Source organism: Pagrus major, chromosome 4 (assembly GCF_040436345.1).
Source record: "Pagrus major chromosome 4, Pma_NU_1.0".
Lineage (NCBI taxonomy): Eukaryota > Metazoa > Chordata > Actinopteri > Spariformes > Sparidae > Pagrus > Pagrus major.
Genome location: NC_133218.1, coordinates 15,770,911 through 15,790,707, shown reverse-complemented (window position 1 = coordinate 15,790,707; position 19,797 = coordinate 15,770,911). Strand labels below are relative to the sequence as shown.

Below are 19,797 nucleotides of genomic sequence, written 5' to 3'. Positions count from 1 at the left end.
AACGAAGATGAGAAAAGTTTTGAAGAAATCATGAAACACAAACACCTGTAGGCTTGAAAGGTGGAATTAAAGCACTCGTGAAATATAAAATGGTATATTGACTTTTTAATTTCAGACAGGATCCTGCTGAAACAGAACATAAAACAGTGTCAGAACACAATCAAATCTGTAAATGAACGGAATAGCAGTTAAACAGAGAAAATGATGGTTTGATTTTTGTTTTGTGGTAACTTTCTTGGTTTTAACAACAATGACGCATGAGGTGGATGTGTTCCAGGAAATAATAATACTTTCCCCTGAAATAATTTCAAGTACAGAGGCTACGATCAGCTTGAGGTCATTGCAGTTATCCATTGGTGATCAATTATCAGAACTGAGGAAAAAATATATCCATTAAAAATTTTCAAACAGTATAATCAAACTCTTAGCAGAAACTCTCGCAGAAACACTTCAACTTTGGAATATAAAATATACCTCATTAGTGATGTCAAGATCAAGTTTTTTTTTTTTGGCCCTGACCTCGAAGAGTAATTTAATATGTATATCTGCTCAGTCTGATCAGATAGTCACCTAAATTTTGATAAACATGTATCTGATACATTACCATAGTAGCTGTAGCTGCTAAATCTCATTCCTTATCAAATACTGACGGTCCTGTTTCCAAGCTAAGTATGTAAGACTAAATTATAAAGTTCAACTTAAGATTTTAAATTCCTGAAACTGACATCATGTTATTAGCCAGAGAAGACTCACTCTGTCGGAGTTGCCGGAAAGTACAAAACAGAAATTACGACAGGTTTTAAAGTGGTGTTCCAAATTGGAGTTGCTTTATGACGAGCACAGACACCGGCTGCAGAGAGCTTTTTAACCACACAACAGATGCTTTTAATTTCAGCTTTTAATTTTGGCTTTTTATAAAAGGATTCTCAGAATTAACATAAGTGACAGCTGATATAACCTGCTGCTGGAAATTTTAACTGGTGAAAGCGCCAGTCATCAATGAGAAGCTGCTATCTAGATGTTTTGTACTTAAGAGAGAACAGAGATAATGGAGTCATAATTGTCAGAGTTTAACAAATCACTAGAATTTGCAGTATGTCTCAACATCACTCACTTGTATTTTTTCAAATCACAATCAAACTAATTTTCCCTTGGATATATAGCAAGATGCGATAATGAGATAATCTTGAATAATTCAATTTAAACAGTTAATGATCCATTACCATCCAGTATCTGCCAGCAGTTCACTTTATCTGAGGGACTGCTGTCAAACTATTAGCTTCCAGTATTGTAGCAGCAGTTAGTACATTTAGCATTTCTAGTCAGTTTCCTCAGCAATCTTGCATTCATGTGTCATTTTCCTAGAAAATAGCTTGCAGGACAAATGCTGAAAAAGCCTTAAGATGATTAGATGAACAGATGTTTATTACAATGTTCTAAAAATGAATATAGACATGCTTCTGTACAGTATATCTTGGAAACATCAGTATCCTCTGATGTTTTAAGTCGACAAAGAAGCATTCTTAATTTCCAAGAAGAAAATTGGTTCTGTAAATATATTCAGTTCATTCAACTTCTTCTCTTTGAACTAAACTCTGTTAATTAACATAAGTAAGAACATCGCCTTCATTCTGGGACCCAGCATATTTGAAATTATGGAAATCTTGAAGAAGATGATTAAAGTTACTAATATGTAGCCGAGAATGTCAGACATGATTAGTGCCACTTAAATGAAAGTTGTATAGATACAGTTTGGCACAATAACTGTATTTTCAAGTCAAGACTCAGAAGATTCCCTCTAAAAGTGAATCCGGAGGGAATCTTAAAGGATGGTACATTTTGCTGTGCTTTCAGTCCGTCTGCAACATTTGTGGAGGACAAAGTATTTGCTTGTGCTCGGTACATGAAAGAAGGTCTGCGACTGTATTGGCTGGTCAAAGCCAACTTAATTTGGTTGTCATAACAGCTTGGATACTGTACAGTACCTGCTACAGTCTTTAAGGCTACAGCACTTGCAAGAAGCAAACACGAAGCTCGCCAGTGAAGGATCAAAGGACGCTGTATTTAAAAATAAAAAATGTGAGTGCTGACTGCATCACAAGGCGAGCCGTCATTTTGTTTTAGTCAGGGTTAGAGGAGGAAGAGGCATAGCAAAACACAGTTAGAGATGCTGCTGCTCTTCTTGACTGCAAGCTTTTCGTGTCTCACAGTTGTGTCTCTGAGGCAAGACAGAGAGCTGAAAACTGAGAGGGGCTTTGATGGAAACAGTGGGGAATAATTCAGCCATGTTGCAAAATTAATTTGGCTTGTTGTTTGTTCCTCAAGCAGCCCTGTTGCCTAGAAGTGTGAATATGTAAGTGAGGTCCATGCTCATCTTTTACATTTACGCTTACAACAACAATGTGAACAGCGGAATTTCTGGTGCATCATGTGACTAAATATGATTTGATGATATACAAGAAGAAAATCTGTTTGACTCTATAGCATGTGAATGCAGATGTTCTTCAGATTCTTGTCTGACACTGTAATTTAGTAGTATTATCTAGATGATTTCGCCTTGATGAATAAAAATGCCAAGACCTTCTCGCCTTGGTAGTTAGCAGTGATGCCTCAAAGGATAAGCCCTAATTATGATTTCTTACATCTCATCTCATAGAAAAATACCTTTCAGTGATAATAATAATAATAATACTCTGCCATGGACCAAGGCGTTGGAGTTGGAACATCGCCCTAAATGCTGCACTGTGGCTCTAAAATATTTCCCTTGTGGACTAAAACCCCATTCATTTAGTTATGTGATTTCTTTCTCTGTTTATAGAGCGTATGTGAGTGATTTTTCTTCACTTACACAAGTAGTGATTACAGTCCGAAATACCTGCTCCTTTTCGGTGCACTTGCTCTGATGGGAGCTGCATTTCCTCTCGGTTTCATCAGCTCAGTGAGCACGTGGAGTTCTCTGAGACAATGGATGAAGCAGAAAAGCTTTTCGCTAATCTGATCCATGCTAATGTGTAAACACCTGAACAGGTGTAATGCCAGGATCACCTCGGAGCCAACACTTCTCTTACTGCTGTGAAAGTGTAGCAGTTTGAAACCTATAAACACATTTCTGTATTACACAGATGGTCTAAATGTCATCTGGAATGATGATTATGATGCAGACGTGGTCTTGAGTCAATGAAAAATCTACATCTGAAAACAAGTGGTCAGAGAGCTTCAAAAATCAAGATCATTTAATAACACTTGTAAAAATCGGCTGACAGCATATTTATGGACATGAAACAGATGTTGATGCTCCGTTGTGAATATAATTCAGTTATTTTCCCCTATGATAGCGTCCCTCCCACTCAGTTACTGAGGAGCAGTGTACAGCTACGAGGAACAATTATTGTAATTACACTGATCTTTTCTTCTTCTCTCTTTCTGTTGATTACTTTTTCCATTAACTGATTCATTTGAGCTATGAAATGCCAGAAAAAACAGTGTTATATTATCTAAACAACTGCTCAAAGTGCAAAGTTACTCGATTTGCAATGATCTGATTTTATTCATCTCCAGGGCAAAATTTATATGTCATAGGTAGGGATGCACAATATGGACGATTTTTCAGCCGATACTGATAATTACCAACTTCTCGTTGCCAATACCGATAAGTCTTGTTCTTCTTCTCCTCCTCCTCCTCCTTCTTCTCTCCCCCCCTCCTTCTTCTCCTTCTTCTGCTTCTTTTTCTTCTCCTCCTTCTAATTTTTCTTCTTCTTCTTCTTCTTCTTCTTCTTCTTCTTCTTCTTCTTCTTCTTCTTCTTCTTCGTCTATCAGCTAGATCAAATAATCAGGGCCGGCAACAGGGGGGAACCCTAGGTCAGTTATCCCAGGCCCTAGCTCATGGGAGGGCACAAAAAGGTCCTCTACGCCTTAAAAAAATATGCTGGAGGGGCCTTTGGAGATAATTTTGTCCTGGGCACAAGTAAGACTACCTACGGCCCTGCAAATTATTCTTTGAGCAATACAACAGAGCTAAAGTTTACTGCCCTCCTCCCCCTGCAATATTAAACCCACCTGAGGAGCCTAATAAAGTACAGCAACAGAACATTACTATGAGAAGGATATGCCCCCCCCCCCACCCCCCATGAGCAGGATATGTAGTACCTGCCAGCCTCATACCAGCGCTTTATTAACGCTAAAGCTTTAACTTTACAATGCCAAATGACCAAGGGCTGTAAATGTATCACAGTGACAGCACCTCCAGAGAATGGAAACTGCACATAACACTGCCTCACTCACGCACGTACACACACATTAGGGAGGAAGGCCACCGAGATTTTTCAGGCTTGTGTTATGCTCAGCTCGCATCTTCATGCTTGAGAGGGGATAGCGTTTGTCATGAAGACAGGGGAAACATCTGGAGTGCCATTTGTTTTAATAATTCATTGTTTCTGACTCCATAATCAACCCCAACACAGCCAGAGTCACTAAACTCAGTATCTTCCCCCTCCAAACGGAGTCCCGTGTGAATAATCTGCGGCTGACACGTGTTGAGAGTACACATAGAGATATTGTTCCACACGCAGCAGCTAGTTTGCATTTCCAGTCGACTGTATTTGATGAGTTGCCTCCCTTCTGCTTTGCCTCTCTGTGAATTGATGCCCCATTTGCTCAGATAAGAGAGGGAGGGAACTGTTTGTGTTGTTTGTCTTGTCTCTGCTCCTTCAGAGAAGCATTAGTGTGTTTCTTCACTTGCAGGAATGTAACGTTTTCAGATACTGACACAGCTGCTCGTTGGGCTGCATGATATGGAGGACATTTTAAATGTGCGAGACATTTCCAAAATACACTGATGGCAATATGAGCTGAGAAGAGCCAAAGCAGAGTTTAGTATATAGTTTCAATGCCTAGAGTGCTTGTGTATGCTACCAAACAGATCCTGAAAATGTATTATAAATATAATAATAGATAATGTGATGAAACGACACTGATAAACAGCACAAATATTCCACTTCTTGAATTTCATTCCTCATTTGTTTTCCTCCTAGATCAAAATGTTTCGCTCAACATTTCTAATATTATCATTAGAGGCATTCACAGTGCTTCTCACATGTAGACACTGTCAATGGGTCAATATATAATTGTCTGGCTCAAACAATTGGCCCATCAACGATAACAGCTGCATCAATCAGTGAATCAATTAGTTGATTGACAGAAGAGTAATCAGCAACTATTTTGATAATCAGTTCATTGTTTTAGTCATTTGCTCTGTCAAAAAACTACAAGCATTCAATCCAGCCTCTCGAGTTTTCTGCTTTTCTGTGCTTTACATCACTTTAAACTTGACATCAAAACCAGACATTTGAAGTCGTCATCCTGCACTTACAAAAGCCACAATTTTGCATGTGAATGGTGTTATACATGATCTAAGAGACTTTCCATGAAAGGAGTTTCACTGTTTGACTCCCGTGTTTTTCCTTTTCTTATTTCCACGTGGGATTAATTTGTTTTGGCTCTACAATTCCCATAATGATTTGGGTGATGTAACAGGGATATTTTGGTCCTGCTTGGAGAGATGCACTTAACAACACCCTATACTCTGGTCTGGCAACAAAAAGTTACTTAAAGGCTTTTATCTGGAAACAGGGTGGCATTAAGGGCAATACTTTTGACTTTATCCTGTGACTGCAGCTGCTTCAGTTTTCATAGTCTTGTTTTCACATGAAGTTCCTTTTTTTTTCTTTACTATGAAGCCAACACATCCTCAAACCAAAGGGACTGAATAGGTTGATTGCCAGTGAGTCCCAAAATGACATGACTTTTGCAGCACAGCAGCGTACCAGACCTTCATTGTACAGTCACAGTTTCATTAAGTCTAGGCAACAAAAACTCTTGGTCAGGTTTAGGAAAAGATTGTGATTGGGTTAAAATAATATATATACATAATTGGTGTCCTGGGTGAAAGTCCTCTGCTTGTTTGACCCAGATCCAGACTTTGTCGCTCTTTATACCACATCACCTGACTTGCTCCTTTGCTGCTGTGATCATTACTATGGCCATTAGAAGTCAGGGCATGCTAAATGTAAATATGGGTCTTAATAAGCTGCTTTTGCAGTCGACCTATATGTCGGGCTGGTAAGACAGCTACAAGATCAAAAACATTGCAAAGGATGAATGGCATTTAATACAACACTGATAAAGTACAGCAAAAGTTATAAATCTTGGCTGTTCTCATATCCTGGCCCCTAAGAAATCTGTTAAATGTCAAACATTTGCACCCACGCACATGTTACATGCCATATATGATCGTTGCAGGTGTTTGCTGTGGTGCCACTGGGCTGTGACAGAGATGTTTTCTGAGAGAAAACTGAGGCGCCCTTGGGTGACCTTTGCTGAATTATCTCTCTGTGTGTCTCCTCCCTGTATGTCCTGTCCTGATCGTATCTCCCAGCTCTGCTCTGCATGCTGCCCACGCTGCACCACTTGTTTGCTCCACCGCCATCTTTTTTTTTCTTCTCACCTCTCTCTCTCTCCGTCTTTTTAAAAGAGAAAGAAATGCAGCAGGGCTCATGCAGAGGCAAACAATGTGGTTGTGGCTGTCAGCTTGTGGCTGTGAGAGAATGATTAAGGAGCCTGCCATAAACATGACTGTGTGATGATGAGGTTGTTTGCCGATTTGTTGCTTTATTTGACGTTTAATGACATCATCCTGGCGGGATGATTTATCACAAATATCAGGGGGACAGTACTAACGGACACCGTTATCACAGCCTTATCCCGACATCATTTTTTTCAAGTATGCAGAGCATGGCTAATTGTGATAAATGGCTGTGTAAACAGTGCCGATGACAGGACGGAGGCTGGCTGGCTGGCTGGTGAGCCTGCTGGCTGGTGCTGTCCCACTCTCAGATCCAGTGATCGGCTGTTTGTCAGGCGAAGCGGTACGAGGGAAGCGAGGAGGTAATTAAGCCTGGCTGAGTTGTGATGGGGGGAGTTCTCTGTTCGAGCTCTCGTGGATCTCTACGGGAGCCCCGGCTGTACAGTTGCGTGGTCCCTCTGAGTGAGCCAAACTCCCAGCAGTGGGCCTACCGGAGGCCTGACAGATACTGATATGGCACCTCAAAGCACTCAGCACTCCACTAAATTAGCTCACATCTCAATTCCACCTATTTCCCCCGTGCAGGTTTTTTGTTTTTTCATATATGTGTATATATATAGGTGTGTGTGTGTGTGTGTGGTGAAGATTCATGCTGTATGTGTACAGTATGAGCAGTTTGAAGCAGACAGTGCCAGCTGTGGTGTTAAAACCTGCCCACAGCAGTGTAGGATTGTGTAGAGCTGTGGGGGGTGGAGCAGATTATAGTTAGGATCTCAGCCTAGAGAGTTGTTAACAAAATACATGCTCTCTCTCTCTCTCTCTCTCTCTCTCTCTCTCTCTCTCTCTCTCTTTCTCTCTCTCTCTCTCTCTCTCTCACTCACTCACTCACTCACTCACTCGCACACACACACACACACACACACACATACACACACATGGAAAGATTAGTGTCCACAGAGACTGTAGTTGAGCAGCATAAATTTGACTTTCTTCAGCATATATTACATTTCTGAGCACTTTCTTTTAAAAACATGAATGGAAAGGTGCTGGTTGGAATGTAATGTGATTGCTGCAGAATTGTACTTGTTGCTATGCTTCAGCTGTTATATACTTAAAAGAAGTGACAAATCAAGATTTAATTAATCCCAGGGTAATCCAACTGAGGTCAACAGGCTATTTAAAAAAACCTTTTCATTTTTTACATTTTCACCATAGCCATCTTCCAATCAGAAAATTGACACCAAACGAACAGCTGCTGTTTGCACACAAATAAACATTATAGTCATGTGGATTAATGAGTTCATATTCTAGCCTTATGTGAGGAGAAATTATTTGGCACTCAGGTTTTCTCAGAACTAAGAGCCTTGTTTCCATGGTAACAATCAACAACAATTGCTACCAAGTGGAAAAAATGGATAGACATCTGTGGGTTCTGACAGTGCTGTGTAATGAACACCAACATGGAAAATACTTTGCATTTGCAGTAGCAAAACTTCATAAAGCTTTACTTTCAATATCAACACTAAATCATATAATGTAGATCAAGTAAACCAAAAAATTCCATCTAAACTTGTATATTGTTAATGTACTAATCCTAAATCATTTGAGTTTTCTGTTATAGATGAATGTTATTTGAGAATATTGTATTTGCATCTATACTGTAAAAAAAACTTTGCTTTGCAGTCTTGTCTTTGATTGATGTTTAATTTGTACGCCATTTTAGAAGAATATTAACATTAAAGCAGAAATAGACAGCTTTCCCTTCCCCCCTAGTGTTTCCTTGTGGTATTACCATAATTCGACCATTGTTTTTCTTGAAAAAAATCCAGCCTGGTTGCAGACCGAATAGCACAGTGAAAGCAGGTCATTTCTCTACAGCTATTACAAGTGCAATCAGTATTTGCTTCAGAATTATAAGTTAAAGCAAAAAAAGTTGTCTTTTCTAAGTTTAAATAAAAATATTAACCAAATACTGAATTGAGAGAGACGTAAACAAGAAAATCAATGTTAAATGAGAAGTTGGACAACATTAAGTTCTCACCAACCCTGCCAACCACACAGAGCCGTTTCTAGTAAACAAACCAAGTTTACGCCACCTGCTCAGTGTCAAAGGGCGGACAGACAAAGTTAGCAACCAGCTAGTAAAGAAAGTGGAACATTTAGCAGCTTAAAAGCAAGATGTTCTTCTCAGGAGATGGGGGAGACCCAAACAGATGTCAAATGTGAGTAAATATCGGATTTTCATACATCAGGTGGACAAAAACACTCAATGCTAACGTTTCTCTTTGTTGGAGACACAAACAGGCTGTATACGGCTGTTTCTGTGAGCTTGTTTTGAAGTCATTCTGTCCCCTATAGGCAGACTGTGCATTACATTTCTTCTTTTACATTTCGTCAGAGGTGTGTGTTTTGGCTGCTTGAAGCAGGTCCTCAGTAATTCATGTTTTTCAAATGAAAACAGTCATAATTAACACAGAATACATGACAAGCTTTGTGTAACCAATGCATGAATACTGTATGTCTTTTTGAAGTTTGAATTTGCGCTCGGCTGTTGTCCTTACAGACATTCATATTCAGTCAAATACCATCTCTCAGGGTGCTAATCTCATTTCATATTCACACACACACACACATGCACACATACTTCAAAATTCAATACTGGCTTCACAACCCTACTGTGCATGTGTTTGATGTATGTAAGAGATAGAACAAGCAAATGTTGACGCCCCTGGAAGAACTTTAAAGGGAGGTTCATTTCTCTAACCAATATCTAATTTTCCTCTGACTGGATTTGCGTCAGGCCTCCGCGTTATTGTTCTTTAAGTGACAGCCGATGAGTCTCTCACAGATGGATGTGGTTTATTTCTCCGAGTTTCATCCTTATTTACTGTAATCAAACTGCACTCAGTCTGATGGTTTGTGATAAAGAGCTGTCAGCTCTGTCGGAGGCATGAGCAGGATGTAATCTGTGGCCCAACTCATTGGATACGTGACACATCTCACCAATAACCTTCCAGATCTTACAGGGTTTTTAATGTTTAGTCAGGTTATCTAGTTGCAAAGGGAAGGAAGGCTTGAACTAAATCATCAATGTTTTATCAATTCAGATTTATGAATTTTTCAGTGGCCAAGGAGTTCTTCAAATGCAAGTCAACTTAGGAGAGGCTTGCTGAGAGCTCGGTTGTGTTTGTAGGCTGCTTGACATGCACTCTCTGTCTCCTGCACGTGCATCAAACTCGCTTCCTCCTTTGTTTTTTATGTAAACACAGTTCACTTTCTGTGGCTTTTGCCAGTTTTCTAAACTTTATTTCACATTCCTTGCAAACCTGCTGTAACTGTACCACTTGCCTCAAACTACCGTCTTCAGTTATTTATTTGTTGACTCCTGTTTGCGTCTCTGCTCCTGCATTTCTTAGTTTGTTGCTCTTTACATTTTGTTTTTGATGGAAAACACTGAATTTGCAACATCTCTGCTCCAGCAGTAGCCAAGGTGAAGTGCCATCAGTGGTTGCTGTTGACACAGGTTTTGTTTAAAACATTACCTTGAAACCATTTTTTTTTAATCCTTGAGAGTTTTCCTGTGTTTGGTTCAGTCCTTTATCTTCAGTTCCAGCCCAACCCCTGTTCTGCAGTCCAAACTCTCTGCATTTTACTCTCCGCTGCAGACCCGCCTTGAGCAGTCGAAAGCAGGCTAGCTCCTCAGGGACAGTCTGCTGTGTAGTGGATGGATGACTGGCTGGCTAGCTTCATGTGTGGATGTACAGATGACTGGAGGGCTGGAAGTGTGGAAATAGAGATGACTGGCTTCTTGCAGGATCAGACGGAAAGAAAAACATAAACAACCGTGAAAATGTATAACATGCTAGGGAAATTACAAAGCATATATATATGTATTTTTTTATCCATGTATATATATAGCATGAACGCGATTACTGGCCCATATATGACAGCATAGCTGATTTCTCAGGATAAGTGGGAGATTTACTCTGAGGTTATCTTGGTTTTTCCATTTTTGAAATAATTCTGTAGTTTACAGAGAAGAATGAAAGGAAAGGAAACAAAACAGAGAGGGGAAAGATTTACAGCCAACAGCCTCTTATGCTTTACTCTTACCATTGATGGCATGTTTCATAGTAGCAGCCGCAGCCAGCTGAACTACCTGAAATCCCCAAATGGAAATTATGTGGACTGGACACAAATTGAAATATGGAACAGTAGAAAATAATCCAACCATAAGTCCAACTTTCACATTGATCCGTACAAAATGCAGCCAACACAGGAGGCTGAAGAAACAAAAATATGACAACTAACAAGCAACTAAATCTTGTGACACAACTGGCAGAAAACTGCCATAGATGAAGGAAGAGGTTTAACATGCTTCAACCACTTCAATCAATGTGTAATTAATAAATTATATAAATCATGTATTAATCTAGATAGGGACTCCATGGTACAGAAAAAAACAGTAACAATGTAGTTACATAACCTAAATTGGTAGTTAATCTGCAGGTCAGATCTTGAAAGCCTAAGTTACTGGACACATAACCTGCAAGATCAGTCAATCAATTCTACTGGCCAACAGCTGGCCCAACATCTGCCACCAGGAGCCAGATCACATATGCTCCTCAGGTGCCAGAACACAGCCAAGTTGTTTCTATGTATATTCAGATTTTTTTTTATCTCTCTATGAAATTCTCAGGTAAGGTATTTCTGACTGAAAATGCATCTGTCTTCTTTAAAGCTCTTTGTTGGTCTCTGTTTTTTTTTGTATTGTAGTTTGTTTTATTCTTTCTGCACTTTCAGTTGCCTAATTTTACATGTTGTCTTCATTCCCCCATGTTAACTAAGCTCGGGCTATCCACTCAACTTACTGCAGGTCTTTGAATTAAGATATGAGGGCACAACTTTATTTCACAACTCTTTTTTCATCTTCATCATTATTAAGATAAAGATGAGCCAGAGAAAGAAAGTATCCCACCTGCTGGGTAGGTTGGCAGCATCTTTCCTGCCAAACGAGTCGAAAAGCTTGAAGGGTTGTGAAGATGTCTGAAAACCAACTTTCATCTTCTGTGTCACCTGCCAAATAGTTATCAGTTCAGTCTTTGTGAGTTTACTTATTTGGCCCCAACTGATGTCAGAAAACTCTGATGTTATTCTCCTGTTGTACCTTTAATGTTGTTCCGGCTGTAAACTGAGCCCAGCAGCCTCTGAGCATCTGCCAGTGCTGGTGATGTGTTGCTGTGGGGCCTGCAAACATGTGACTACTGTCCAACAGAGACAGCCAGACTGGCTGTATAGTGCACGGAGACATTCTTTGATCTGGTGCCTGAGTATACATAGAGTGTGTTTGTGCATCTGCTCTTAGTCCAGAAAATGTCTGCGGGACATATACTGATTCAGAGCTAATTGATGTTCCTGTGAAAGGTTAGCCAGGTGTCACTTTCTTCTGCGATGAAACTCATGTTTTATTGACCTCAGTGCAGAGTATCATGGTAGGTGAGACAGTACAGGTGAGTAGGGTAACAGTTGTTACTTACATTAAGACAATTGTTTTAATTTACTTTCTTTGCAAATGAGGCATTTTTTTGTTATAAATGCACACATAAATGCACGACACACTGCTTTCAGAGCTACAGCTGACTTTGTTTGGATGATTTTTCTGTAAATCAATTACACAACATTTTAAGTAACAGCTACTCAGAACAAAGGTGCTTATCTCAGTTTGAATTTCAAACATGTAACCAAAGGTTAGGCTTAAAAAAATAACACATTCTTCAAATCACACACATCACAGAAGTGTATTTCTTTTTATTTAAAAGGGTGAATTTATTGAAAGGTGTCAAATTTCACGCATGTGATTGTGATTGAAGCCGACCCATCACCAGAATAAATGTAGGCAATGTACGTTTATGCAGACTACAAATATGTTGAAACTGAATCTTTGATATGTTGCAACTTTACGTTTCTTTATGTTTCTTTACATTCAGTTTTCAATTTTATGCTCTGATAATGCAGTACAAATGATCTGGTTAGGTTAGGAAAAGCTCATGTTTTGGTTTACCTGGCTCTGTCGCAAGCATTTCACAAACACGGCTGGAAAAACTCCTGACGTCTTGTGAAAAATATCTTGTGGTTTAGCGTTTATAATGTTGAAACGGCATCTCAAACAGCTGTCTCTCGCTTGGCAGCCATCTCACCCAGACACCCTCACCTGTGGAAAAAGTGTAGAGTGGATAACTTAATGCCACTTCATGTAGAATTTTATTTAGGAATATTTCAAGTTATTCTCATGTCCTATCCCTCACCCGTAATTAACGTGGGCATGGCACTGCGCACACAAACAAACAAGACTACAGGAGATGATGTACAATAATGTTTCTCCCAGTGAGTTGGAAGACATTTTCTTGACAGTTGCAGGCCGGCTGGACACTCTGCCCTGATCTACTCAGTGCCCTTGGCTAAAACTTGAGTGTAGTACAGTAATGTGCTTATCTGGCTGTGACACTGTGACATGGGTTTTCCATATCAGGCCAGACAGAGGTCCACATGGACCTGGCTGGCTGTGTCTTTGGTGAGTGAAGTCTCTCTAGACTGCGGCTGAGCTCTTCTTCCTCACTGCCAGTTAAAGAGGCCATCTGTAAGACTTATCCGAGCTGGGGGAGGACCCGCCAGGCTCCTGATTAAAGTGATGAGCTGTAAAATTGAGAGGGAGGGGGGTGACAGCCGGCTCCTGCCTGCTACACTGAGTTCCATCATGTCTGCTTGGAGACGAACCTTCCCGCTCTACCTGTTTTTTCCTGTCACTGTAAATGGGTTTGTTTATGTTGACAAGCCTGAGACTGCTGTGCAGTGGAGACTGTTAGGGTGCACTGCTTTAGTTCTGCTCCCATCATACGATCGATCCATCATTATAAGTGGGCTTATGGGGTGTGATTACACAGTTTGCTTTGGTTTGAACAATTTTTGTTTTCATTGGTCAATTAGAGGAATTTGTAAACAAACACAGACTTAAAAAAACTGTCTGAATGTGTGAATGTCAAATTTAATGATGTAAAGTTTGTGCCTGCAAGCCCTTTATCAAACAGCATCTGTGAGCATTTCGTCTCCCAAGCTCTTGTAACAGACGTGTGTGTACATGCTAGCTGACTACAGTTTCAAAGATTAAAGGGGGGTTATTAAAAACTTAAAGGTGCATTGACAATGTAACTATAATTTGCAAAATGTTCATGTCAAACAAAAGCAGATCTAAATTGTTAATTAGACTTTTCTGGTTATGTCTTTAATTGATGTCAACTGTGTGAGTGAAAGAGGTTTGATATGATGATTTGACAACTGAAACAGCACTTTGTGACAACAGCTTTACTCAGATGAGTCAACCTTAGACACTTCAAGGAAGTCCTTGTTTGAATCTTATTTTAGGATCTTCATTTCCAAGAAAAGATGAGTCACAAACATCACTGGAATGCTAATTACAGGCAAACAGAGTGTTTAAATGCAAGGACACACAAAGTTGAACTGTTAAGACAAATTTATGGTTGCTTTAAATGTCAAAAATGTTTATATCACTCTGGAGTTTTGCCCACAATTCCTATCAGTTATGTCTGGGTAATATTGATATACTGTCATTTTAAATAGGAGACTATATATTGTCTTAGATATAGTGTTGTCTTTACCTGGTTTTACAGTAAAGTGATGTTATGTTGTATGCTTGTTTTAATACTTTTTCCACTTCGTCATTATATCTACTTTACTGATGATTATTGATCAAAAATCTCAATGTGTTAATATTTTATTGAAAGTGTCAATAGTCAACTCAACAATAGTATTGCAATATCAATATCGAGGTATTTGGTCAAAAATATTGCAATATTTGATTTTGTGTTTTTGATGGAAATTTAAAATATCAAGATATATTGTGTATCATAACACATACCATACCACATACTGATTACATACCAATACTGAAGAGGCTGAGTTGCTGAGATCTGAGAACATGGCAGCATTGCATAAAAGAAGTAAAAGAATGTGTGAGACACAAACCTCAAACCCCCCTTAAACCTTCCTACCTACTTAACATAGGATTAGGGGATTATTGATGGCATTTCAGATGCGCTGGTTCGACTGTAGTCTTACAGTAGTTTACAACCAAAAAGTCTGACTTCTGGTGTTTTGTTTTGTTTTTCCTGATGGACATGTTGTGGCAATTTTGCCCATTTTTCAGATCTCAGCAAGCATTTTGGTGCATACAAACTTATCATAACTGATAGAAAAGATTGGCTAAACTGCAAATATAAGACTGAATATTGTAATAAACTTGAATTTGAATCGAATCTACAAATTGCATTCAAGAGCTCTGTCCATTAGTAGCTGGATTTACCAAGGTTAAAATCTTTATTTTTGCTAATTTTCTGATATATTTCTGTCACCAAGAGAGCATAAAGCTCTCTTTATTGTAAAGAACACACGTATTCATCCAACGTTTGCTGTCTGTGCATCAGTTTACATGTACTAGTTTGGTGCTTGTTGGCATCGTAAAGGCGTTACTTTGTGTCTTACTATGTGCTAGCTTATTATGTTGGTTGCACTTTTGGCAGACAGCACATCACCTGTGAAAAGAGTTTACACAAGCTCATCATTTCTCTCCATTTTACTTTATTCCTTCAGATGTTGGGAGAGCAGTTCACGCCCCTGCACACATCACAGAGAAAGTGGTGCAGCTGTTCAGGAGTAAAAGTGAGTTTACCTTCTTGGCCTCCATCCAGCAGAAGTCCTCGACGTCGGGAGTCATATTCTCCATCCACGAGTCAGAACACAGGTAATCCATCTGTAATCCTCTTTATTTTAGCCCGCAGCTCTTTTTCTGCACAACTTTACTTCTGTGGGTTACTGAGCGCTCTCGTTTTAAATTAAACCCAGTGATGAATTCTCATCTCACTCGTAGCTGTTTGCAGATGGCTGTTGATGAGGTGTAGTAAAGTAAAGATCAGTGTGAGAATACTCCACTGCTGGTGTAAGTCAGCAGGTGATGGGAGGGCAAGTCGACGGGTGGAATAATGCAGCGTTTCCTCCTGTACGCTCAGGGCAGAAAGATAACCTTCCATGTATTGTGTCTAAAAGATCAGTGTAAAGTACTTAGCAATACCGAGCCTACTGATAATGTTACATTTTATCGTAGAATGCTGCATAAACAGACTTACAGCATTTCTGACTATGGCTGTTGCACTGATAACTAGAACATATGGTGTTGTAACTGAGCTGTGATGCTATACAAACAGTTTCACATCTTTTTTTCTTTAAATTTTAACATTATCAATCTCTTCGTGGCTGTTGCTAAGTCTTGAATTTGTGGCGATGGACAGAATATTTCCCACAGAATGTGATGGCTGTATGACATCAGTGAGTGGCAGCAGCGAGCTCACCCCCGGCCCCCTGAGAAACAGTACTACTGTGAATTGTTTTAAAAGGGCAGGCAACATTGATTTTCCTCCACTCCTCAGAAGGTAAAAGCCTTCAGTTCTGCAAAACATGCGGTCAAAGTGAGCATGTGAGGGAGTATGTATATGTGTTTGTTGGCAATCGAGACAAAGGCAAACTCATACACAATGAGAGAGTGAGGTAGAGGGCCCCTCAACTGATGGAGCGAGTTGTGCAGTGAAGCTAGTCCTCTAAAATGAAGTAAACAAAGCAGCCAGTTAGTCTGCATAAAAAAATAGCTGCAGGTTGGATGCGTGTAAAGCTTTTTGTCACTCATAAAAAGCTAAATAATGCTCAGTTACTTAGCTACAACATTACTTCATAAAAAAATAATAATTGTAATATGACAACATTTTGTTGCACATTTGTTGCTTTCATTGTAAGCAATTAATAACAACACGTTCTGTGCATTGTTATGTACAAAATCTATAATATCAAACTACCCAAGACTATGCAAGAGTGCTTACGTTGCAAGCAGCAGGGTTTGCGAGATCATGTGATCTTGTGAATCTATCTTTCCTGGCTCTCCTATGCACTTCTGGTCAAACACACAGTGGTTGAACCAATCAGCATCCTATTAGGAACTACTTGCAGTCACAGGTCTGGTTTAGGTGGGACGACGAACGAGAAAAGTGACTGTTTGAAAACAAAAACGCCAACTCTTGAAGAGGTTAACGTAGATACTGTTATAGCATATTGCAGTATTACTTAATTGAAAGAAATGCCAAGAATGGCACAGAAGGTTTTTCTTGATGTAAAAGACATTTTCACTGTCCTCTCAACAGGCTCAGCAAGAGTTTGATTGTCTAAGTGGCTCTGCTTGTAGCGCTCTCCTACTACATCAGTATGGTTCGTTGATCTGATCGGTTGACGTTAGTGATAGACGGCGATTGACAGATGGTTCATCTAATTGCTATTTTTTCGAAGTGCCTGCCCCTTTTCCAAACAGTTAATACTTCCCAGATGGTTCTGTGTAACAAACCATCCGACATGTCAGATTAGATGAATTCAGGTTAGTTTTACCTTTATCAGCTAAGAGATTTAAAATGCTGCATTAGTTATAAGTATATATCAGAATATAGAATTGCACAAAGTTTGCAAAAGACCACAGTTTCTTTGCATGTTCGACTGAGGCAAACTCACCAAGACATACCTCTCTCCCTCATCCTCCATCCTTCAGCTTTTTGGTGAGTAGCCGATGAGACCTCCCCTGACTTGCCATTTGTCCGAAATTGTAATCCCTTACCCTACTCATTACTTAGAAAAGTAATAATCAAAATCAGAATCAGAATTCCTTTATTTGTCCCGCAAATGGGGAAATTTCTTTGTCACAGCAGCCAAAGGACAGTAATTACAATAAACAATAATACAAAGTAAAAAATAAACAATATAATAAGAAGATAATATGATGCTAATGTATTACTGAGTAATGCGTTACTGCCCAACTCATTGTAGCATATATCATAACAATGACATGAGCTGTTCTGTATCATTAGAACTTTATAGTACATTTTGCTGATGATGCATGCTTTTACCTTGGTAATGATTGCAGGATGTTTCCACATAATGGCACATTTTTTTCTTTGAGTTATCGCTACTTTTACGTAAATAATCTGACTACTTCTTTCTCTGCACTCATTGGTCTATAAGTACCTGCTATACAGTATAACAAACTCTTGAAGAGAAATGTGCTGTGCTTTCAAGGTGACCCCGAGAGTTGCTTTTTAGCCCCTCCGCCCCCTCACCTCTCTCTATCTCTCTGTCGGTCTCTTTCTCTCTCACGTTATCTGCAGGCGTAATTGCCACACAGCGTGTTGGCCCAAACAACAGCGAGGCTAAATGGAGCCAGGTTCTATCCTCCTCCTCCCTCAGGCACAATCACATGCACCATGCAGCATACTGTATGTAGCTTGGACAAAGCAAATGTTGCATTAAAGGCACTCAGCCACACTCAAACACACCCAGTTGTCAAATATACTGATTGCTTAGCCCGTCCTGACATTTATATTGTTGAGAAATAATTGATTGGGGAAGCGTAGTTGACTTTTATATGGTCTGTTCAACCAAATTATAACGAGGCATATTTCTGACCTCAAGTGGTACGTGTGCAATATGCAAATTGGTTTTATTTGCTTAGGTTTTTTTTGTTGTTGCAAGAAATCATCGATCAAACAGCAAAATATAAAGTTTGTATAGGCAATGGGATGTGTACAATTGTCTTTGGTCATGTTTGTTGACCCATCCATCCAACATAACCTCCTGCTTAGGAGGATTTGTGGAGCGATAACAACACCTGTCACAGTGAGATCTATGGATAATGGAGAGTAACTGGATAATGTTTGTAGTGAGAAACATTGCTGACAAAGTGGCAGAGGTTTCTTTTGTTGATATCTCAAAATGTCAATGTATAAAACTAACACTACTGTATATGCATTACTAAATACCATAGGGGAAAGGTGAAGAAATGCTTTCTTTCTTTCCTGAGCTGACTCATGTAACATTTACAGATAAAATACAAACCGTGCTTTTTATTTCATGTCATAAGTATAACAGAATAATCCTCTCATCAGTTATTTAACTTTCAAGACCTGTGCATTGTTGTGTATCATAAAAAAAATAATGGGATGCACATCTAGCCTGGTCAAGCTGCGGCAGGCTGAAGTTATTTTGAGACAAGCTGTTGTGTGAGTCTGAGTGCCACACTGCGAGTTTAATTAAATTTGGCGAGATGGACAGAGCCTTTACTGGCTTGGTGCAGACCTGTGCTCCATTGTGACTGAGGATTTGTTCTGAACCCCTGAATCCTCTCTGAAGGCCCTATTAGAGCCATCGGCTGATGCCCATTCTTTCCTATTATAACACAGGCCTCCCATTCAGCCAGCTAACAGACAGCTAGCTGTATCGCTCGACCAGATCCAATCATACATTCCTTCTCTTTTCCCTTTTTACTTCTTCATCTTTCTTTCAGCACAATCAAAACCATCCTCTCTTCCCTCCCACCTCGTCTGCCAGTTCCACTTTCCCGATATGATAATATCCTTCTCTCCTCTCTCCTCTCATCCTCCGCTCTCCTCATCCTCAAAGTGAAAGCATCTTTTGAATGCAAGTATTTCTCAGTACTCGCTGCAAAAGCAGAAGAAACTTTGTTTTTCTTCTTGTGCCCGGCACTGGGGAATGGGAGAGAAGGTTTATTGCTGCTCCACTAGGCTGAATAGAACAAAAAGAGCCTATTTCTGCCTAGCCAGCACTTTTCTGGGTCCCAGTAACGCTCTCATTGTCAGCAAGTAGCAGGAGCTCTGTGATGAACTAACTCAAAGCCCGGTCTCTTCAATGCTCTTCCCACCTGAGCACTTAAACACCAAAGCTGCTCAGCTAGTTCTTCCAGCTGCTCTGTTCATCTGCCAGCCCTTTGTCACTCTACAGGTCTGCCTCTCCCTCCATGCCTCAGTTCGTAAGCACCTACAGGTTCCTCTCTTTGAAGGAGGCATGCTGAGCTGAAGTCGACATGTGGTCGGAGTTAAAAACAGAGTGAGTTGTTAGAATAGACTTTGTAGCAAAACTTTGGGAATGTTTGTGAGTGAGTACAGGGAGGTGGAATGCAGTAAATATTTGCCCCAATGCAGAATAATGGTGCATGTCATTGTGCCAGAGAGCAACGTACTTAATGTCAAAATCCTGTGTGTGATCGACCACTCAACCCTGACCTCTAACCCTCTTGGGACTATACTACGTCGGGTGGATCA

The 19,797-nt window shown here is 39.8% G+C and overlaps 1 protein-coding gene across 1 annotated transcript in view; it reads left to right on the top strand.

The window, feature by feature from the left end:
* Nucleotides 1-19,797, top strand: part of LOC140994255 (protein kinase C-binding protein NELL1-like) — a 255,459-nt gene that overhangs the window by 17,567 nt on the left and 218,095 nt on the right. The window contains exon 3 of the mRNA XM_073463824.1: nucleotides 15,245-15,395. Coding sequence (XP_073319925.1) covers nucleotides 15,245-15,395 — 151 coding nt within the window. The remainder of the gene's footprint in view (nucleotides 1-15,244; nucleotides 15,396-19,797) is intronic.